The sequence below is a fragment of the Callorhinus ursinus genome, unplaced genomic scaffold (genome assembly GCF_003265705.2).
Source record: "Callorhinus ursinus isolate GAN/ISIS: 27379988/994484 unplaced genomic scaffold, GSC_fseal_2.0 scaffold79, whole genome shotgun sequence".
NCBI lineage: Eukaryota > Metazoa > Chordata > Mammalia > Carnivora > Otariidae > Callorhinus > Callorhinus ursinus.
The window spans coordinates 2,578,719-2,602,151 of NW_027397141.1; the positions used below are offsets into that span (position 1 = coordinate 2,578,719).

The window sequence follows — 23,433 nt, forward strand, 5'->3', positions numbered from 1 at the left end:
CAGGGCAATCTTTACGCCGCCCTTCCTGTAAGAAGGGGCTCTCTCCTCTGGTCCTACGCATGTGTTCAAGTCACTGTGGGACAGCTGGACGTCCGAGTTCTTCCAGTCTGGCGCGTGCGCTCACAGCCCCATGGCCAGCCGAGCATCTTCGGGCCAAGTGGCCTGTTTGGACGGAGGCGTTCTCGGTCCTTCCTTCCCGGCCACAGGCACACACCCAGCGCAGCCTCTGCTTCTTTCCCGAGCTTCCTCCCATGGTGCTCCGAACGCCACCCTCAGTTTCAAGCGGGGTCACTCCAAGGTTGCTGGTCCTGCGGATGGGGCCAGCCGGGCGGGCGCTGAGGTCACGCGCGCGGGAGCAGGCCTCCCGACAGGGGGCACACGTAACACCGGCGCGCCGCGCGCTCCGGGGGCGTCCCCGTCCCCAAGGATCGCAGCAGCGCCCGGGAAATCAATTCCTCCCCGAATTAGGCCCATCTGCTCACAGATTTAATGATCATTTGTGTTCTGTAATTGCTGGCTTGCGAAGTGGCGGGGAGAAGCCAACGTCTCGTTTTCGGCACCGCCCCCCCCGCCCGAAATAAAACTGGCAAAAATCAAAAGAGCATTCTGGGAAGCACTTAATACTTGAAACATTGGTGAATTAAGAAAATCAATAAGGGGTTCCGCGTCGTCCGAGGAAGGGCCGGCGCCAGGGCCTCCTGGCGCGCTCCGGCGTCCGCAGGGCGTGCGCGGGGGCCCGCGGGGCGCAAACGGTTAAGGCGGCCGGCGCCTCCGGAGGTCACGGCGGCGCAGGTGGGCGCGCACGGCCGGGCCGGGGCGGGGGCGCGCGGCGGGGCGCACGGCGGGCCCGAGCGCGGGGTGCGTGTGCGGCCGGCCGGCGCGGGGCCGCTCCAGCGCCGCGTCTTTTCTTCTCCTCGCGGTGATGTCATCGGCGGCGGCGGCTGGGAGCCGGGAGGCGGCGGCGGGGGCGGCGCCGGGCGGCCGCCGCAGGTTCATGTGCATCTAATGAAAAGGCACTTGACAGTCGGCCAGGACGCACGCGAGGGAGCGCGAGCCGGCCGGACCGCGGCGCCGCCCGAGCCAATCGCGGGGCCGGCCTCTCCATGGGCGAGCCGGAGGGGGCGGGGGGCGCAGCCGGCCGGGCCGCGGCCGCTCCGAGGTGAACGGCGCCCAGACGGGCTCGCGGCGCGGGGAGGCCGGGCGCGCCGCCGCTATGAATTCCGCCGAGCAGACCGTTACGTGGCTCATCACCTTGGGGGTGCTGGAGTCGCCCAAGAAAACCATCTCGGACCCGGAGGGCTTCCTGCAGGCGTCTCTGAAGGATGGGGTGGTCCTCTGCAGGCTGCTGGAGCGCCTGCTGCCCGGGACCATCGAGAAAGTAAGTGCCGCCCGGGCTCGCGCCCCCGCGGCGCACAGGCCCCGGGCGGTGGGCGCCCCGCCTGGTTCCCGCCGCGGCCGGGGAATGAGCGGAGACGCGCGGGCGCGGGGTCGCTGGGCGCCGGCACCTGGCGGCCGCGCGGGGCGCGGAGGAGCCCACGCGCCTCCTTTGTGCGCGGACCCGGGAACGCGGCCCGCGCGGGGGGCGCGCAGGCGGCGCGAGGCCCGGGTGGCGGGAGCTCGGGGCGCCATTGTGTGCGGTGCGGCTGGACAAGGGGGCCCGGCCGCGTCCGGGGGGAACGACCCGGGGGAGGCCGCGGGGAAGGGGAGCGGCGGCTCCGCTCCGCCCCAAGGTGGAGTCGCCCCTCTCCGTGACCCGAGCAGAAAACCGTGCTCCAGCGCCGCGCACGGCTTCCTCCCAGGCTTTGTTTGAACAGTTTTTGTTGGTGGTATTGTAGGAGAGTTTCACCTCTGCCTAATCGACCGATTGCTGTGCATTTTTAAAAGATGCAATAATCAATAGCTCAGGGCCGGCCTGTGACAGGATTTGCTGCCTTCCCCACGAAAGAATTCCTCACGTCTCCAAGCCCGGAGGATGGCAAACCCAAGAAAGCCCTGGCACTCTTCAAGGCTGGCTTACAATTCTAGATTTCGCTTTCAGATCCATACCTGATTTTGAACAGAATCCCTAGTCCCACAGACCCTGCTTCCCTCTCCGTGGCTGGTGGTTTCCCCGGGGCTGGAGTGTGAACCTTGACCCTCGCCTCTGTGAGTGATTAAAGTTTGCTTTCCTCTCACACACACTGACAAAGCAGGGGCCGGGGCATAGAAGTGCTTCTAAAAAAACGAGGCATCCCTGTATTTCAGAAACACTGCAGTTTTTATCCTTTTTTTTTTTTTTTTTGCCAGTGCAGAATCTTAAGATCAACAGTTATTTAAAAGGTGTTAAATGTAGAAGCTGAAGCACAGCATAATTAGAGGGAAGAAAAAACTATTTAATTTTTTAAATGGGGTTGTATTGGCCCTAACTGCACACAGACACTTCGCTAATAAAATGTTAATTAGGTGACTTGAAAAAGTAAAACATTTAATCTTAGAAGTTTGTGCATGTTTTGGTGCTGCGTTTTAAGGGTCAGAAAAGGTTTTATTTCACATGAATTTTGCATGCATACTAGTTTCAGGTATTTTTCTTACTTGGGACGTATATATGGAAACAGAATCTGTATTAGAGTGAAGAGCTGCCTGTCTGTCCAGGAAATAAAAATGTTACTTGTAAACGAACCTGATGTCACAATAAAATTATGATTTAAGACAGGAATAAGGAGCCGAATCCAAGTTTCAGGGCCCTCAGAATACTTTGTTGTCATCTGGATATCAGGACGTCTGGTAATAGAAGACAGATGTTGCAGGGCACTGACAATGCACGCTCAGTTCACCTAAACAGGCTTCTACAAAATGCTGTTCGTGACCGAGAGTGAAGCTTTAAGAAACTTCATGTGCTGTCTGGATAAAAAACATGTCACTATCAATGCATGTTATTTGGTGTAAGAACTGCATGACTTTGATTGGCAGACTTAAGTCATCATTTTCTTGTACATTCTAAGATCTGCTTCCAGAACTGTGGCGCTCCTTCCACCCCCCTAAAAGGAGGGGAGGAGTGAATACAGGGTTTAGCTTTGCAGGAGCCCAACTGCCACTGTCCCCCCCCCCAGCCCCGCCCCGCGGCTCCGACTGACGCTGCCACAGTGCAAGTTTCACGTCAAAGGCACAAATTATGGACAGAGCTCCTGATTCTCTGGTTCAAAGGTAGGTTTTTGGAGTAAAATATTAGCCAGTGTCTGCCTCTAAAAAACCTGGGGTTTCTGAAGTTTCATGAGCTGCTGCATTTCTTAAGCAGAGGTATTTCTTTGAGCTTGCACACCAAATACTGTGAGCCCCAAAGCAGATGGGGGGCAGCTTTCACCCAACTGTGCGAGCGTTTGGAAGCCTCACTGAATATTTATGGGGAGTTGAAAGGGCCTTAACTTGACCCCAGTTTGCCACATGGACACCCTGACGACTGGTTCATGTGGTGTGAGCAGCCTGCAGTGTCACAGTTGGAAACAGACCATGAGACGGGATGGCAGGGAGTGAAGGAAAGTTTGGGGTGGCTCGGGTTTCCCATGTGCCTTTCATTAAGAAAACATGTACTAATGTGCTTCTTGCGTTACGTTCATTTGTTCTACTTCGGAGCCAGTAAAAGGGGCGGAGAACCACAAGGACATTCATTTCGGTTCAGATTGTAAAAGTTTTCTGTTTGGGTTCCCCTTGATGCAGTCTGCTTTTCTTTAGGCGGGAGGTTGGGGCACGGGGGTGGTGGGGGCGCGCGGTGAGTACACTCTTTACCCAAGCAGTTCAGAAAAGAGACACTCTCCATTATTGCCGCCGACATAGTCTCTGCTTTAGGGGAGACAAAATGGGATTACATGGTTTCCCAGATCTCCGTGTACAAAGCTCTTGCGCTTTGCTTTTCTCCAGTAATGGCTGGGACGTTATCCCTCCTGGGATGGAAACACACAAAGGCTGCAGAATCCAGGGAGTCCTGCTACCTGGAGCTCATGAATTCCCACTTTAAACATTTTTTAGACTCTTTCGTCGGAGAGTGAAATCAAGATGTACAAGTTTTAGAGGGCGGACCATCACTAAAAAATGCATTGACATGATGGAAGTCATGGCACACTGCTTTAGTTTTGCTTATGGACATGGCACATGGAGTTGCTTGATTCAGTGCGAGAATCTCAGGGAGCCTGGTTCTTTCTCCCTGGGCCCCGGAGCACAGAACACGCACTGATCGGTAAAGTGCTCCAGGGAGACACTCCCTCCATCCACATCTGTGGATCACTGTTGAAAGTCCTGCTACCTTCTTGTCTTGCTAGGTGTCCTGGGTGTCTGTGTGAGCGTTTAGATTGGGTTAAGTTTGTCAGGCTGGGTGTCTGTGTCCGGGGGCCGTAACAGCGCCCCAGCCGGGCGGGCTGCACCGCGCACCTGCTCTCTCCCAGTCCTGGAGGCGCCGGCCCAGGATCGGGGTGCAGGCAGGCCCGCGCTCCCTCGGAAGGCGCCGGGGAAGGGGGTCCAGCACACGCCCAGAGTCCCATGGCGTTCCCTGTGGTCTCTGCTGTGTCCTCACCTCCCCTTTCATAAGGACACCGTCATTGGATTAGGACCACCTGACCCCAGTGTGACCTCAACTTAACCAGTTACATCTGCAGCGACCTTGTTTCTGAGTAAGGTCACGTCCTGTGCTTCTGGGGGTTAGGGCTTGAACATAGGAATTTGGGGGGACACAATCCAACCCATAATAAGTCACATAATAAATCTAAACCCAATTTATTAACTATGTACCTGCTTGCAGGGTGCCAGATGCTATCTATGGGAGATAAAAGGACTAACAGGTTCTTCGGGGACAGCGGGAGGAAGCCGTGAAAACAGCGGTGTGAGGCCGAAGGAAATGAAGTCTGAAAGTCAGCCGTACGTGCAAAGGAGCAGGAATTAAGGAGTTTGAGCGGTGCAGCCTCTGACGGTTTTTCTGACATGTGGATTAGAATATGGTTTGCATTTCCTCAGACTGTCATCTGGCAACCCTAGGTGGTCTTCTGCAGCTTTGCAGAAAATCAGCGAATTTGGATATGACATAGGAGGAAAAATGGCTTTTTCTTGATTGATGTGTGGCCTGCATTCTGATCAGTGCTAGGACTTCTGGGGCTCGGTGGGGGAGGGAGTGAGGTCAGCGGCCGCTGGACAGCAGTTCTGAGTGCCCACTGTGGGGAGCTTGCCTCTTCCTGGGCCCTTGGCCCTGAGGGTGACGTCAGCGCAGGCAGGGTGGCGTGCTGGCGAGGGTCTTGCTCTGGAGTCAAGATTCCAAAGCCCACACCCTGTAACCGTTTGTAAATCCTGGTTGGTCGCCTGGGAAAGCACTCGTAGAGAAAACTTACAGAACACGGTATGTCCTGACTGTGTTTTTAAGGAGACTTCTTTAAACTTTGCAAACTGAATTATTGGTTCTATCAAATTCCTTCTAGTGAAACGAAGCTTCCAGAATAGTTAGTGTAATAATAAACATCTGCTTTTGAAGCACATGATCTTAAAGTCCTCTCTCAGCCCCACACCAGGGCGATTCTTGTTTTGGGCTTTAGGCCCAGGGCAGGAGGAAACTCACCGCATTTGTTGGCTCGTTCCACAGTAGAGCAGACAAACCTGCATTCGGTGTAGACGGGGGGACGCGAAGAGTGATTTGCCAAGAGCCACACTAGCGCCGTGGCCTGGCCTGGCCCGTGGTGTGCTCACTCTGGGACGTCTGACCTGGGTTTGGGAGCGCAGGGGGAGCGAGATGGCCTGCGGTCAGTCCTCCGGGAGAGTCCGGTGTTGGTGCTGTGCCAGGACCTCATTCTATTAATAGAAATAATGTCCGCAGTGGCCTCCCTTCCTCCTTCCCTTGAGCACGGCCCGCCTCACCTCTGGATACCTCTCTCGTAAAGAAACGGTGTGCCCGCATTGCTGGCGGGGTGCTGAGCTCCTCTGGGGTGCCTTGTGTCGCGCCTCGTGTCACCCCTGTCTCCCAGGTGAGAACACAGGGGCCCAGCAGCCTGCCATGCCCATGTTGCCCAGACAGCACTCGGGAGCAGAAGAGTCCAACCCAGGGCTGCCTGCTGCCAGGGCTGTTGGGATGGGAGCCGCGCTCCTGCCTGGTTCGCACGGAGCTCAGCCACACCTGAGAAGAGGACGGGTAGCTCCGAGAGCGCTGCCCTCATGCTGCCGCCTGGTCGGGACGTTCCTTTGCCCGCTCTCTCTCATCTGTCATGGGAGGTCAGCCCTGGGGAATCCGGTGAGCTCCTGCTCTGGCATCTGATAGTGCTCAGGGGCCCCGGGCCTTCCAGACCCCGGGTTTACAGGTGTGCGTCTCTACTGAGACGTGAAACAGTGAGCTGTCTGTGTACGGATGCCACGGGCGCCGTGGTCATGTTTAAAGACTCTTTATTTATTTTTTTGAAAGTGAGAGAGAACACACGAGTGGGCAGAGGGGCAGAGGCAGAGGGAGAAGCAGGCTTCCCGCCGAGCAGGGGGCCCGATGCGGGCCTTGATCCCAGGACCCTGGGTTCACAACCTGAGCCGAAGGCAGACGCTCAACCGCTGAGCCCCCCAGGTGCCCCACCACGGGCATGTCTAACGCTGTCTCCGGAGGGCCCGTCTCTACTCCTCCGGCTTGGAATCACCCAGGGGTGTGTCATCGTCGGTAGAAGGTGGCAAAGGCACAGCACCTCTTGGGCACTCAACTCTGCCAGGGGCCCCCAAGACCCACCGGGCCCTCCCAGAGCCACTCTTAAGAGGGGTGGTCCCCATATGTGTACCTGAGTCACCCATTTGCTGTGCGACCTGGGGCAACTTCTCTAATTTCTTTGAGTCTTAATTTCCACCCAAACACTGGATGAATGATACCTACCTGGAGGGAATGGGCTCCTGGGGCAATAGGGTCATTAAGGGGGTAAGTGAATGGATGTGAGGGGTTTTGTGCAGTGCTGGGCACAGAGTAGGTCCTCAGTACACAGTAGGTGTGATTATTTTATGAATTGACACTGAAAACGTTTCCTGCTGTGGCCAGGAAAACTCATAAGCCAGGATTGCAACCTCAAGGCCGCTCAAATCCAGGAATACTTTCTAATTCTCACAATGGGTAGATTCTTGCAACTTTAGGGGGCTGACGGTCCCCCCTCCCCCCCGACAGACCGTCATTGTTGGGGCTGGTGGGACCCCTGAATCTGGCTTCCAGGACCCTGTGTTGAGCGCCAGGCCCCGCGCAGCTGCCGAGCGCACACAGCTGCTATCGCTCCGAGGGGCTCGGGTTTCACACTTACAGAGTTGCGTGCACGGAGGGGCCCGGACCGCTGCCATGTGCAGAGGGAGGGTGTTGGGGCCGGCCCTGGGCCCTGTGTCCCCTGTGTGTGACTTCTGGCCTTTCCCTCCAGTTAGGTTAGGAACATTCATTTCCTGCTGTTTTTATATTTCAAACTTTAGCTCTGAACTTTAAAAGTTTTATGACCCAGACGGGCCGTACTTAGCCCTGTTTTTGCAGGATGGTGCTGTGTCTGCTGGAGTCTGAAGGCCAGGGGGAAAGGTGAGGGTGTTTAAATGGGATGTGTGAAAATACGTGTTTATTGGCTTCCTACCCTGTGTGTGCTAGTATCATACACACAGACACACACGTGTGTCGCCTGTATTACCTTTTCCAGCGGGTCCTAAGAGAAACCATGGCTCTCAAGTGTTGTGAATTCGGTGTGAAGGCGTTCTCAGGATGTCATCCAGCCCAGGCTCATCATTTTACAGATGAGTCAACTGACGTCTGTTGCATATGGTTGTGTAAGTGTGTACTGCGCCGTGTGGGGAGGGTGACTCACATCGTAGTGTGTACACGGACGGGGTCTTAGGACCGTGCTGGGGCAGTGATGCCCAGAGGTCAGCCTCCTAGGGCACAAAGATTACAGGAGTGGCCCCACTTCTTCAGTCCTCACTGCCGCCATGCCCTCTGGGGAGTGACCTGGCCATTGCCCTCACATCCAAAGATGAAGCCTGTTTTCTCCCTTCTCGAGTCCCGGGCTGACCTTGACTCGTTTCGGCCAATGGGATGTGGTTGACGTGACGGGTCTAGTACCTAGCGGAGGCTTCAAGACCGTTGGCGTGTTTCTGCGCTTTCTCAGACCTGCCTCCACCCCACGGACGGGCCCAGGCCCTGGATGCTGAGGGACTGGAGAGCACCTGGCCAAGAGCTCGGCTGTCCTTGCTGAGGCTGCCGGACGCCGCTGCAGCCTGCCCACCCTGGGGGGAGCCCAGCCGAGACCGGCAGAGCTGCTGCCCGACACAGGGTTGGCCCCTGCTGCCCGAGCATGCCCACCCATGACCCGGAGGACTGCTGGCTGACCCGCAGCCCCAAGGACAGAAAGAGATGCTCACTTCAGCCTGCCACCGAGGTTTTGTGGCAACCTCCCTTTTTATGCAGCCTCACTGGGGCAATAGGTAACGGGTCCAAGGCTGGAGAATGAAGTTGTTATTTTGTACAGAACTTTAATTGTTATTACACTTGGAGCGGCTTTTTATTTTTTTAAAGATCTTATTTATTTATTTGACAGAGAGAGACACAGCGAGAAAGGGAACACAAGCAGGGGGAGTGGGAGAGGGAGAAGCAGGCTTCCCGCCGAGCAGGGAGCCCGATGCGGGGCTCGATCCCAGGACCCTGGGATCGTGACCTGAGCTGAAGGCAGACGCTTAACGACTGAGCCCCCAGGCGCCCCGTGGAGCAGCTTTTTAAAGAGGGGTCAAAAATTTTTTAAAAATTTTTTTATTTTTAAAAAATATTTTACTTATTTATTTGACAGAGAAAGACACAGCGAGAGAGGGAACACAAGCAGGGGGAGTGGGAGAGGGAGAAGCAGGCTTCCTGCTGAGCAGGGAGCCCGATGCGGGTCTCGATCCCAGGACCCTGGGATCATGACCTGAGCCGAAGGCAGACGCTTAATGTCTGAGCCACCCAGGCGCCCCGGGTCAAAAATATTCTTAATATAGTCTCCAAACAAGGTGTATGTAATCCAGAACCAAAGTGTAGCAATTTAAGCTGCTTCTAGTTTATATTAAATTGCTTCAGCTTAAAATGGGAATCCACAGTTCCAAGTTTGCTTTGGATTTGCATAGTTTCTTGCAAAATCCGGTTGTGGCGGTATGATTTTTGTTAGCAACACCTTCTTTAAAACACTCTAGTTCTTGGTTATTTGTAAATACTCTGGCCCATGATGGCCTTTCTCCCTCACTTTTGCGGGACTCGCTACTGAGCTCCTATGCCAAGAAGATGCATTCCCACCTATTTCCTGTCCGTAAAATACTTTGTTTACGAGAGACTTTTTAGGATCCATCTGCAGCTAGCAAATTCATTCAGAAGTCTTTTGTCAGAAATACTGAGTTTCTGAAAAAGCCTGTTGCATGCCAAAAGATTATGAATTTGTTGTCATGTTAAGGAAGAGTGTTATAGTGGTTTTGCCAGAGAATTAGGAGTTTTAGAGGAGCCTTCCTGGGACTAATGGCCTCTGCTGGTGGTGCTCCAGGAGACCATCAGGACACCTAGAATCTGATTCCAGGCCTTTATTTCTGGAGTAACCTCATTGTCATCTTTTCTGTGGGGCTGAAGAAATTGCCTCGTTCAGGCAGTCATAAACACTGGTGCTGGTCGCAGATTTCTTCTCATGGAAACATGACATTTTCTGGTCACAGTTTTCCTGTTAATGCATTTTTGTTTCTTTTGAAGACAAGCTCTCTAAATAGGATGTGGTCAAATTGGACAAGCTTGTGGTGAAGGTTAAACTTCCAGAAAGTACCACTATGCTTGTAAGTGACAAGAGACTGGAATTGAGTGTCTTCCACCCTGTCACCTGGTGACAAATGGAGAAGAATCGGAGTTCATTTATCGCATCTCCGACAAAGTGCATCTGCTTAGATTGGGTCCGAGTAACTACCATGTCAGCAATCCAAGGTTGGTTCTTCAGATAATAATAGTAACTGTATTTTATTGTGTGTGAGTCTTAAGCATCTGCTTATGAATTGTTAAAAAATATTCTGGGAGTGAGCGACTCACCTACACATAATGCTTTTGTTGTCTGTAATGCAATGTCTACTTTAAGAAGCTAGAAAAATATGGGCAAATTAAACTCTAGGTAAGTAATAGATGAAAGAGAATAATAAACAGAATGGGAATCAGTAGAATTGAAAACAAATCTACCAGAGAAGATCAACAAAACCAAAATCTAGTTCTTTGAGGAAACCAATAAAATTGAAAAGCCTCTTAGAATGATCAGGAAAAGAGGAAAGAAGACACAAATGGCCAATATGAAGAATCACTATGAGTTCTCCAGATACTAAAAAGATAATAATGGGATAGTGTGAACATTTTTATGCCAGTCAGTTCTACAGCTTAGATAAAATGTACAATTTCCATGGAAGACACATTCAAGAGGAAATGGATGACCTTACTAGCCCGACATCTAGTAAAGAATTTAAACTAGTTAAAAAGCTTGTCAAAGAAAATTTCAGGCCACATGGCCTCACTAGTGAATTCTGCCAAACAATTAAGAAGGACTTATATCCAGGATACATAAGGAATTCTCGACACTCAATAATAAGGAAACAAAGAAGCCAATTTAAAGAATGGACAAATGGCTTGAGCAGACACTTCACCAGAGAAGGTGAGCAAGTGACCAGCACAGGAAAGATGCTAGATGGCACTAGTCACGAGGGAAATGCAGACTGAAACTGCTGTGGGGCACCCTGTGCACCTGCCAGAGTGGTTCGAGTGTAAGACTGATCATACCACGTGTCAATGAGGACGTGGAGGACTTGGAGCCCCCATCCATTGCTGGTGGGAACAGAAAACCCTATAATGGCTCTGGAAAGCAGCTTCTCAGTTTCTTGCACTATTACACATCTACCAAGTGGCTTAGCCATTCCATTCCATTTCTTTCTTTTTTTTTTTTTTAAGATTTTATTTATTTATTTGAGAGAGAGGGAGAGAGAGCAGGTGTTGGGTGGGGGAGAGGGAGAGGGAGAGAAGAGAATCTCAGGCAGACTCCCTGCTGAGCATGGAGCCCCATGTGGGGCCCGATCTCACGACCTTGAGATCACGACCTGAGCCGAAATCAAGAGTTGGAGGCTTAACTGACTGAGCCCCCCAGGCGCCCCTTAGGCATTCCATTTCTAAGTATTGACTCAAAGAAATGGGAATATGCCCGTACCAAGTCTTATGCACAAATGTTCATAGCAACTTTGTTTTTTTAATTTATTTTTTGCAACTTTATTTTTAATAGCCACAAACTGGACACAGCCCAGATGTTTTTCACCTGGTGAATGGATAAAGTGTGGTATATCCATACTATCTAATACTAAGCAATAAAAGTGAACCCTCTTAGAGTTAAGAGGGATGAAAATTATACTGGGTAGAGAAGCTGGGCCAAAAGGTACACCCTGTATGATTCCGTGTACATAAAATTCTAGAAAATGTCGTGGGCTCTACAGTGCTTGCTTAGGGACACTTCAGGGGGCACAAAGAGACCTTGGGGATGAGGGGACATTCGTCTTGATTCTGGTGACGGTTTCACAATGTACACGTCAAAACTTGTCAAATTGTACACTTCAAAAATGAGCTATATCTCATAGCATGTCTGTTAGCGCTCACTAAGTGTACATGGCCGTATTCACCCGGTGTGTCATTAGGTTTCTGTTGTGTGTAACGGAGCTTCAGTTCATTCTACTGGCAGTCCCCTCCTTTTGAGCCTGACTGTGAATCCAGAAGACATGTATAGAATTTCACTGTATAAAGGTAAATAGTGTACTTGCATTTTATGGGGGGAAGGGATTTACTCCCTGAGAGCTCATTTGTTCCTGGATTTGTTTGTTTTCTCATCAAATCCTTATTGGGCCTCTACTACATGGATTATGCTGGGCTCTGGAGATTCAGGGATGAGCCAACATAGACTTGCAGACTGTCTAGTGTGGAGAATAACATTAAAGAAGTTGTATGAATTTGTTTTACAAATTGAGGTGCATGTGCTGGGGGTAAGGAACAGGTTTTAGCTGAGGAACCCGGTTTACTTGGCAGGTGGGACAGGTGATGTCTGGGGAAGGCTCTTCTCTGGAAGTGGTCCTTGAGTGCTGATGGATGAGTCGGCTGTAAGAGGGAGGAATAGAGAAAGGCCTGGGTGGCCACAGTGCTAGCCGGGGCAGAGAGTCTTCAAGATTTTGATGTTTTTTAGAGTTTTAAAGGGAAGAATGACACAGTTGGTTGTGGATTTTGAAAACAATAGGCAGAGTGTGGAAACAGACTGGATGTGGCCTGTTGAGGAGAGGGAGGTGGTTATGAAGCCTTTGGGAGCTGGGTTTCAGGTGGGGCTCAGGGGACCCAGGGCAGGCATGGCAGCTCTGAGCCCTGCCACCCTTGGGGTGCTGACTACACACAGAAGAGATGGGGTGTCTCCTGTGTGAGAGGCAGCCTGGGGGGTGCCTGAGGCTTGGTACCAGGTCCGGAATGGATGCAGTGGTGAATGGGAGGAGTTGGAGCTCAGAGAGGACATGGGGCTGGAATGTAAATCTGGGAGTCAGAGAGAGAGAGAGAGAGAGAGAGAGGTGTGAACCGAAGTGTAGCAGGGGTTGAGCTTCCTAGCACCAGCCTTGGGGAGTTGGACAGGGACGGCCCGGGCAGTGCTGCTAAGGAGGAACCTGGCAGCAGGTGGGGAGGCCGGGAGAGAGCCTGGTGACTGGAAGCCAGGGGAAGAGCATGACCAGTAAGCTGTGGGCGCGAGGGAGAACCAGAGGGCTCTGGAGGCGTGCTGGGAGGGTGGGGCATGGGCACTTGTCCCTGGGCAGCAGGCACGCGCGGACTGTCCCAGGCAAGTGCGCACCTGGTCATGGGCCACTGAGCCAGGGTGCCCGTGTGGAGTGGGGAGGGCGGGGACGGCTCTGGACAGAGAGGGGGGCAGAGGTTGTTGGGGGCAGAGCTGAGCCCGCGAGGGCGGCTTCAGCGCCAGAGCCCCTAGCGCGCTGGGTGTGTGGATTCACGGCCACTGTTCAGGGGGCAGAGCAGGACCTCATGGTGCTCATCACTCTCTTCAAGTCTGGTAAACAGAAGTTGACCTTGAGCTGGTTTTGCCTGAACAAGGATGCTAGAAAACTGCGTTCCTTTCCACGGCTTTAGGGACAGACGACGGTCACATTTCCCCCTTCATTTTCTATGTGTTTTACCAGGTGTTCGTTTAAGTCCAGCGAGTGAGTGGAGGCAAAGCACTTGTCGCTGAGCAAGGCGGAGGTTTCCCTCTTACCTGAAATGTATCACTGTCTGGTCTCCATCCATTTGACAAGGAACTGCTGGAAAACACCTGCTCTGTGCCACGTCTGTTTGCAGCTGACCTTTGAAAGTCCAGATCTGTCATAGTTAAGGCAGTTCCGGGATGTCAATATGTAGTTTTGAGAATGCTCATGTTCAAGTTGAGGATTGTCTGTATTAGGTTATAAGGTTATGAATATACATGTGTCTCCTAGGATTTGCTTTCTCTTTCTTATTTGGAAACTGCTCACAGTTTGTTACATGTCATAATAAATGCAGGAAGAGAGATCAAAGTGAATAAATGCTATGTAGTGGGAATATTGTTTCTAAACCACAATAAATGTCAGCAACGTCTAGCTTTTGGGTACTAATTTTCCAATTCAAAGCAGTAAAACACGCACTTCTCAGGTCTGTCTCCATGTGTGGGAGAAGCAAGCCCACCAGTTATTTTTTTCTCCTTGATCCTTTATCTTTGAGAGGCTGTTGGGAGAGTGTTTTTGGGAGCAGGGGTGGGGGTATTGAGGGACGGGGTGTGGTGTGCACGCACACAGGCTCCCTCGTTGAGGAGCTTCTAGGCTGACAGTTCTTGGGTCGGGCTGGTTTTCTTCTCTTACAGCTGGAGGTGGTCCATCACGTACAAAATGTTAGCATGTGCATCTCAGGTTGTCTTCAGGTCATGAGGGGCATCCTGTCGTTCGTGCCTTGGGTTTAGGTGGCTACGTGGCTCTTACATTTGAGGCTCATCAGAATCACTGGATGGCTTGTGAAAAATAGATTGCTGGGCTCCACCCCGGAGTTCCTGATTTCATGGGCCTGGGTGGGTGTTGAGAATTTGTGTTTCTGACAGGTTCTTAGGTCATGCTGATGCTGCTGGTCCAGGGGACCACGTGTGAGAACCACTGACAGCCCCCCGAGCTCATCAGCTAGCCACACTGTAACCTGGACCAGCCAGATTGTATGCACAGCCCTTTAAGAAGACAGGAGACTGAGGTGTGATCACCTGGGGGCTTTTCCACAGGTGAGCACTGGCTGCTTGCTTATGTGGCTGCCCTCATGCTTGGAAAGCTTCCTAACTAGTGCCTTTTAGTTCAAGACTGAACAGACCCCATGCTTCTTCCCTATGGGCTTTTGAAATGTGGGGGTAGAGAGGCTGGAAAGAAATTCTGCCTTGCGTTGGAAGGGGCAGTTGGAATTTATCTCAAAATGGGATTCCTCACCTGCTTCTGTGCATCTAGAACAGTCTTGGGTAAAACAAGAGAAACAATCTCTGAAGAGAGCAAGCTCAGCAGGTCTGTATGAGATCTGATGAGTGCGTTACTTAAATTGAGGCACTTAGGGAAACGTCCTTGAAATCTTCGAGTTAGGGCTGGGAAGAGCTGTGGCTAAACAGGATGCAAGTCACTGAAGGCTACGGAGAGACCTCAGGCAGGGCTTCTCTGCAACACAGGCTGTTGAGGGAAAAGGAAGTCCCCGTGTTGTTGGGTTGTGGGGTTTGGGAACGGCCTCTGGCAGGATTCTGGAATGCTCCATCAAAACGTAGCTGTGTAGCGCCATTCTTCAGTGAGGGGTTCAGCTGAGCTGTGACTCATGACACTGCTTCTAAGGGGTGGTGGGCCTGTGGTCCTTAAACTGAGACCCCTTGTTCTCTGAAGGTCTGGAGGGGTCTGTGTTGCTCATGCTGGCCTTCAGCTGACACGGAGAACACGTGCCTTGATTTCATTCCAACTTAGGCTTTTCAATTAAGAAGCCAGTCAATCATTTTGTTACTGAATATGGAGAAAACAGTGACAGTTTCTGACAGCCTCCCCCACCCCAAGGCTGGTCACGGGAAGCTCCTTGCCGACATGCCATTGCTGAGGTGACCTTGGGCGGCCGTTTCTCCTTCGGCAAAGGACGTCGCAATCGTGGACAAATGTTTTCAAGCAGCCATCCTAAAAAGGCTTCAAACGGCAATGACAGATTCCCTTGAAACAAATGAAAAAATGGGAAATCTCAGCAAAGAAACAGGACTTCTAAAAAAGAAATGGAAATTACAGAAATGAAAACGAGAATAACAAGACTCACTGGACGGGCTTCTTGGTGGAGGACGGAGGACAGAAGCAGGGACAACAGGCCTTGTCCCTGGTGTTTGCGGAGCCCCCGCCGGGGAAAGTGCCTGGAGGGCCGCAGAGGGAGCCGCTGTCTTGGGGCGTCACAGACACACGGGCAGAACAGCCACAGCTGCAGGTGGGTGGCTGCCCGCCTTCATCCCTCTCCCTCTCCTCCGCCTCCCTCCGTGTGCACCTCTTCCCCACCTCCCTGAAATGTCAGACTCCCACGAGGTCTTCATTGGCTTGTTTTGGCTCCTTTGTGACACTTAGGAAACGAATATAAGGCAGCCTAGTCAACACGCGGGGCTTGTGCCCGGCTGCATGAAGTGCTGGGTGGAGGGAGCCTGGAGAGGCCCGAGGGCGCAGGCCAGCCGGGCGGGGGTAACCCGACATGGAGCTGGTGATTTTCCTTACTGATAGGGAGGAGAGCTGAAACCAGAGAGCGGCTCTCAGCAGCGCCCGGCTAACTGATGCCCTGATACACAGGATGCTGAATGCGGGCAGCCCTGGAGAGAGGGGGCCGGCAGCTGGCCCCGGGCTGAGCCGGCGGTGGCACGATGCACCTGTCAGTCATGACAAAGGGTTAAGGTTAAGACTCACAGTAAAACCCAAGACTGGCTTTCATTTTTCTGTATCATGTTGCCTGTGGTGATTAGACTTCCAAGTGTTTTTTAAGAATAGTTTCTGTCTCAGATATTTGATTCTCACATTTGACCGATGATACTACTTTTGTGTCCTAAGTGTTTGGTCAGCATTGCTCAACCTCACTTTTACGGAACAGATAGTATATTGAGTGCTTGCCTCTGCCAGGTGTTGACATTTTATCCAGACAGACGGAATACTCTGCATATGGAGCATCTCATTCCGAGCGCAGGTAATGTTCCGTGGAAGTACTTAGTGCCCAAGTAGATCATGTAGCCTGCTAGACCATGATAAGTGCTTTGGAGAGAAGTAGCAGGATGAGGGGGTAGGGAGTGCCAGCAGTTAGGGCAGACATTACTGAGAAGTGGCACTTAAACAAAGGCTCCATGAATATGAACAAAGGAGTGATGTGAATGTCTGGGAGATGGGATTTCAGGCAAGGGGGATAGCCCGTGCGAAGATCTTGAGGTAGGAGCCTTCCTGGCAAGGTCTGGGAAAAGCAGAGGCCAGTGTGAGCTAGGGGAGAGTAGCTGGCTGATGAGTTCAAGGAGGGAACAAGTGAGCAGATTGTGCAGGGCCTGCTCCAGCCATCATAAGGACTTTGGCTTAAAAAAAATTAAGAGGCCTTATTTTCTAGAGCAGTTTAGGTTTCTGGAAAACCAAGCAGAAAGTACTGAGAATTCCCATATACTCCCGCTTTCCCCTATTAACATTTTGCATTTGTGTGGTGTACTTATTACAACGGATGAAACGATACTGATACATTATTAACAAGTCCACAGTGTACATCAGGGTTCACTTCGTTGTGCACTATGTGGGTTTGGACAAATGTCCACCATTACAGGGTCAAACAGAGTTGTTTCACTGCCCTGAAAATTCTCTGTGCTCTCTCTGTTCATTCTGCCAACCCCCGGCAACCACTGATCTACTGTCTCCGCAGTTTTGCCTTTTCTAGAATGCCATATAGTTGGAATCATACAGGATGTAGGCCTTTCAGATTTGCTTCTCTCCCTTAGAAATATGCGTTTAAGTTCCTTCTGTGTCTTTTATGGCTTAACAGATCATTTCTTTTTTATCACTGGTTTCCCACTGTCCAATGCACCACAGTCTATTTACACATTCATCACTAAAGGTCATCTTGATGACGTCCAGGTTTTGTCAAATAAACTGCTGTAGACATTTGTGTTCAGGTTTTCTCACAGATGTGTTTTCAGCTCTTGGGTGAAGCAGATTCACCCAAAAAGCCAAATTGCTGGATCTTATGGTAAAAAGATGTTAAATTTGGTAAGAAACCACCAAACTGTTGTCCAAAGTGGCTGTGCCATTTTGCATCCCCACTAGCAGTGAATGAGGGTCCCTGTTGCTCCACATCCTCACCAGCAAATGGTGTTGCCAGTGTTGGATTCTGGCCATTCTAATAGGTGTGTAGTGGCTTCTCCTTGTTTTAATTTGCAGTTCCCTGATGACATGGTGTGAAGCATCTTTTCATATGTTTACTTGCCATCTGTATATCTTCCCTTGGTGAGGAGTCTATTCAGGTCTTTTGCCCATTTTTAAGTTGGCTTGTCTGTTTTCTTATTGTTGAGTTTTAGGAGTGCTTTGTATATTTTGGATACAAGTCCTTGATCGTATATATCTTATGTAAATACTTTCTCCTGGTCTGTGGCCTGTCTTCCATTCTCCTACAGGACTTTGGCTTTTACTCTGAGGAAACTGGGAGATTTTGGGGGTTCTGAGCAGAGGAGTCAGGCAACAGGCAGATTATAAATATGCAGGGAGATATTCCAGTTATAGTAATATGGAAGAAATAGAGTTCCTGAGTATATATTCGCAGCCTTATCTTTAATTAATGAAGGTCAGTTTTTCTGAGTTTTTGAAAACGTATTTCCCACCTACAGACACAACTCATCTTATTCACAGCTGCGGCCTATATACTCTGATACTTAAGAGTTTCAAGAGACAGCTAACGGTCTGTTTATCACCTCTTTATTATTCACAGTTAACAGGAAACTCTCAAGCGGCTGCAGAGTTCTGCAAGCATCCAGGCTGTGGTCCTCTCCTTCCCCTGGCCTTTCCCTTTAGAGAGGGTCTCAGCTGCTATTTATAGAGAAGCGCTCACCAGTTGCAGGTCCTCAGCTGTTTTCTATCCCTTTAGTCAGGTTTCTTCCTCTGATGAAGCCTCCTTTAGCTTCCCAGTTTCCAAAATCATCCAGCTCTCTCTGCATGCCTCAAACCTCCCACACTCTATCATGTGGATTAAAATAGAGTGTGTTCTCAGGTGGTCAGTGTCCAGTCTTCTGACTCTGAGGCTTTAACTTGCCTCAAATGCAGCTTCTCAAGCAGGTTGAAAATGAAAGACAGATTCCTTAGCTGAGAGGGAAGCGTCAGTGCCTTGCTCTGTAGCTCCCACCACGGCCCTTCGATTGCGCTGTGTGTGGGTAGGGGCATTCAGAAGGCTACTTCAGAAGCCAGGATGAGGGGCACCTGGGTGGCTCAGTCGTTAAGCGTCTGCCTTCGGCTCAGGTCATGGTCCCGGGGTCCTGGGATCGAGCCCCGCATCGGGCTCCCTGCTCCGCGGGAAGCCTGCTTCTCCCTCTCCCACTCCCCCTGCGTGTGTTCCCTCTCTCGCTGTGTCTCTCTCTGTCAAAATAAATACAATCTTAAAAAAAAAAAAAGCCAGGATGAGTAGCTAAGGTAAAATGGAAAGAGCAGGGCAAACATAAAAACCCTCTGGGGCATCTGAGAATATGGATTTAAGCAGTGGAATGCCATTGATGGCTGTAGGGATGGGAGAGGACGTTCTAGCCTGAGGTGTCTTGGTCCAAGGTAGGGCTGAGGTTGAGGCAGCCCCATTCGGAGAGCAGAATGCATGGGCTCTCAGGGTGGGGAGTGGGGGGGGGGGGGGGGGGCCCCCGTGCGGGGGGGGGTGGTGGGGGGGGCCGGGGGGGGGGGGGGGGGGGGGGGGGGCGGGATTCCGCCTGTCCTAGCGGGTTTTCAGCCCTACTTGCTGCACTGATATAGGGATATACAGCAAGTCTTTGGATTGATTTAGCACCTTTCCATCAGAGATCACAAACCTCCTCCATAGGCTTTTCCACCGACGGACAACAATTAAAGGTATCACCAACCATTCTGAAATGTGTTCAGCGAGAGAGGAAATGGAGGCCAAAGGGTCAGAAACAATATAGAAATGAAGCTGAAGAATAAAGCAAGCAGTGGCTTGGGTTTGCAAAATGCTGTGCCGTAATCCATGGGCTATTTTCAGTAGATCACAAGCATGAGAATGAGAGAAAAAGAAAGATTCTTCCATATGAACCATTGAAAACTTGAGATAAGAAAAATCTCTGATGACAAGGCCCAGTTTGAGTTGTTTTCTGAATTTGTCCTTTTCTGTTTTCCTGTATCAAGATCCTTCAAAGGCGTAAAAAAATGGCATCTGCTTCCAGAATGTAATGAGACATGAAATAACCATGGCCCATCCCATGCACTCGTTTCCCTGGTGTCCGAGTCGCAGCCAGACCGAGCACATGCTGCCTCCCAGATCACTCTCACTTGACAATTAGTGCACACCCGCCTGTTTTGATCTAACATTGTTGAGGGAAGAAAATACAACTTCAGTGGAGAAATTTGTTCTAGGTTATCTGATGTATGTTTTATGTTCATTTTTTAAAGAATCCATTTTTGGCATTGGCATGAATTTTGGATGGTTGCCACCGTCTCTGATGTCTAAAAATGTGCTTCTGGAGTTTGTGGGAAGCAAGCCTCAGGGGACACACGAGTTAATTTAAGCCGTGCCGTCTTGCTGGTCCTCTCCTTGACATTCCACATGTCTTGGATATATGAATTTAGTTTGCAAACTGGAGATTTTGTACATTCATATTTGTCTTTGCCTTTTATTTTGGCTGGTTCCATACTAATGGAGCACATTTTATTTTTTCCCAGATGACTGTAGCATCCGTACAAGAATTAGGCTTTGGGATATGTTGAAGGAGAGCAAAAGCAAAATATACTTTATTAAAGGCTTAATTTTTTCTTTCAGTAAGCTACTTCTAACCCTAGGCTATACATTTTTGGGAGATAATTTACTTATCGGGTATTTGGCAACCATGTCCTCAATTTCTACTGGATGGTTCTTTGTTTTCCAGTGGGTTTGGAGGAAGAGATGCCCAGTAGACTGCCAAGCGAGCTCTACCGACCTATATTCTCAATCCACTGAACATCATTCGCAGTAGAATGAGCACAGAGTGCTTTGGAAGAGCATAATCCCTGGTCAGGAGACAGCTGCAGTCTAATTATAATAAAATGGAGGCTACCAGGTAATTAGAGGACCCGTGAAGTGCTAATTAAGGTGACCTTAGGATTTTAACCATAGCATTGCATCTCCACATGGGGTGTGCGTGAGGGGTTCTCCGAGGATCCCAACCCACCGGCAGCTGGGCTCTCCGAGGACTGTTCTGTAATGGGGAAGGCATCTTGGCCTGAGGGGAACGCTAGATTGGAGTGTTTTTCTTCCTCTTCTTTTAGAAAATGTATCTATTAGTAATACTTATGTGGTATAAAATTCACAGGGCACAAAAAAGTATAAAGTGAAAAGTTTCCCTTCTTCCCCTGCCCTCCAGGCCCCCGTTCCTTTCGCTGGAGGCAACCCCTGTTAAAGGGATCTGGCATGTGCTTCCAGAGAAATTTCATGCTTTTCTAAGCACCCATGTATATTTTTTCCTTGCCTTTTTTTTTTTTTTTTACAGTAAAGGTAGCATGTTACATGTGCGTTCCCCGTGTTTCTTTTCCCTACTTAGTAGAACTAGGAGGTCGTAAGTGGTCAGTAATTAAAGCGGCCACCTTTTGAAAGGATCTGCTGGGTGGGGCTCTGTGGAAATACAGTCACTGTGATTGACTCCATCCTTTCTCTCAACGGTTTCCTATCTGCTGCTGCGACACGAGTCCTATTTTTAACTGTCCCCCTAGGAAGTTCACTGGGTTAGGGTCCCAGCAGCAAACAGACGGCACACTGGGCAGAGGTGGCTCAAGAGTTTACTGCAGAGGGTACCGGCAGGGTGTGGGCAGGGGCGAGGACAGCCAGCAAGAGAAGCGGGGGCACCCCAGGAAGCCAGGAGCTCCCCTAGGCCTGGAGGAGACAGCGGGGCAAGTGGGTTACGGGAGCTCCCGCGCGGAGCTGTGCTCTGCGGTCACGAGCACAGCCAGCCGGCTGTTGGTAAAGGCGGAACTCTGGACTCCCTGTGGTCAGGAGCCCTGATTTGTAGCGTCTGCCCATTTCTGTGGTGTGAGTACTTGCACCACGGCCGGACCCGGCTACCCAGCTGGTGTTTCTGAACCCAGAGCTGGGGTGGGGAGCACGTGGTCAGTCCTTGGGAGCAGCTCCAGCACATCACTGTGACACCTGGTTCCTGCTCGGGCTTCCGACTGGCTGAAGCCCCGAGAAGGGAGAGCAGGGGAGCCTGGTAGCTGCAGTTCTCAGAGGTCTGCCTCCTGGAGCAGGCTGGGACCGTTCGCAGGTTGCAGGCATTTGGGCAGGTCACGTCTCCGCAGTCCCTGTTTCGTTGGTGAAGAACAGAACTGCCTCCAGTGTTCTTGGAGCCTTTCTGTGCTAAGGTCCCAGATCAGTGAGCTCAGTGACCTAAGCGGGCGGTATGCTGGCCGGGTAATGGAAGATGCCCATGGGCCCCTGCACTCAGGAAGCTCATGTCTAACAGGGGAGATGAGGTGTGCACAAGCAAGGCTGGCTACAGGGTGGGGGCTCCATACCGAAGCTCCGATGTTCAGAGGAAGTGTTGCTCTTAGTAGCTGTGCTGATGAGGTGGTTGATGGCAGAGACCCAGAGACCTTTGTTCTGTGGTTTGGAATTCGATCTCTCAGTGGGGGAGAAACAGAACATTTCTCGATTGATGGTTCAGCCGGCATCTGCCATTAGTTCTCAGAGTATGGTCCTGGTACCTTCAACATCTCCTGAGACGTCACCAGTCCACGGCCTTGGGTCCCACCACAGACCTAGGGATGAAACTCCGGCAGGGCGTAGTAATGTTACCCTAGGTGTTCTGCTGCTTGTGTTATGTTGGAGAAACACTGAGTTGTAGGATATCCGCTTTCCAGACTTGGCTGAAAGTCAGTCAAATGGGGAATTCCAGAGACCCCTGCCCCCAATTCTGGACTTTACCTCAAACCTACTCAGTCAGAATCTCTGGCAACGACGACCATGGGCAGTTACGTGTTTCCCAGATAGCCTGCCCTGTGGCAGTTTTCCATACTCTTGATCTCAGTTGTTGTGTGCATGGAACCTGCTTGAGTTAGCTGTGTTGCTGGAAGTGCCTGTTCTTTCCCGCGAAGTTTTGTAAACTCAGACTCTCTAGACACTTTTAGCGAAGGCAGCTAGCTGCCTCAGTTGGCACCCTGCTTGGACCGAGGGTGGCTAGCTGGTTGTTCCTAACATGGAGTGGGTGGTAGAGAAGAGTTGAGAGGGAGGAAATGGACAGCTGTGGAGATCTCTGAAGTATGACCGTAACATTGCTGGGGTTTAGTTTATTGCAAATTCTCCAAACTCCTGACACATCCTTTATCAAATTGAGACAAAAGCTTATTCCCAAGGAAAATCACAATGGTTTTGGGACCGTCCGTGCTTTTGACTGATTAGAGTTCTTGATGGAAAAGCCTGGAGTTAATTACTGTGGGAAATTTGGGACAGGATTTCTGGGCTGTTGTTGGCCGCTGGAAAGTGGCCACTGGAGAGAGCAGAGGTGTACTTGCCTTTGGGTTGTGGAGGCGTTGGTGATTATATGTAAAGATGCTGTGCACGTTCTTTTTGGGCGGAGGGAGGCAGAGGGAGAGAGAGAATTTTAAGCAGGCTCCACGCCCAGGGCAGAGCCCGACATGGGGCTCAATCTCAGAACCCTGAGATCATGCTTTGAGCCAAAAACAAGAGTTGGACGCCTAACGGACTGAGCCACTGGGTGCCCCTGTGCACATTCTTATACACAGCTTTCTGTGGACGTGTTTTCATCTTTCTCTGGTAAATGCCTAGGGGAGGAATTGCTGGGGCTTAGGTAAGTTTCACTTCTCAAGAGACTGCCAGTTTTCCACGTGTTTGCTTTCACACTCCCACCAGTCAGGTATTGGGCGCCAATGGCTTTCCATCCTTGACACTTGACAGTGTCCGCCTTTCCCATATTATCCATTCTGGTGGGTGCGTAGCGTTACCTGCGGTTTTAATTTGCATTTATCTGATGACTTGTTCATGTGCTCACTATCGCTCATATAGCTTCTTCGTTGAGGTATGCAGGGGGACTGGGGAATGTCTTCTTTTGCATCATCTCTGATTTAGTTCTCCCCCTGCAGTCTCACCCATGACCTCAGTGGCCCTTGATTACTCACCATCCTCAAAAAACACCACTGGCTTCTCAAATGTCACACCTTTGAAAATGCAGT

The 23,433-nt window shown here is 50.9% G+C and overlaps 1 protein-coding gene across 1 annotated transcript in view; it reads left to right on the top strand.

Moving 5' to 3' along the window:
• Positions 1–1,022: 1,022 nt before the first annotated feature.
• LOC141371586 (rho guanine nucleotide exchange factor 7-like) overlaps positions 1,023–23,433 on the top strand; it is a 52,205-nt gene continuing 29,794 nt past the window's right edge. Inside the window, exon 1 of the mRNA XM_073887442.1 lies at positions 1,023–1,378. Within this exon, the coding sequence (XP_073743543.1) occupies positions 1,214–1,378 (165 nt within the window). The 5' untranslated portion in view covers positions 1,023–1,213. The remainder of the gene's footprint in view (positions 1,379–23,433) is intronic.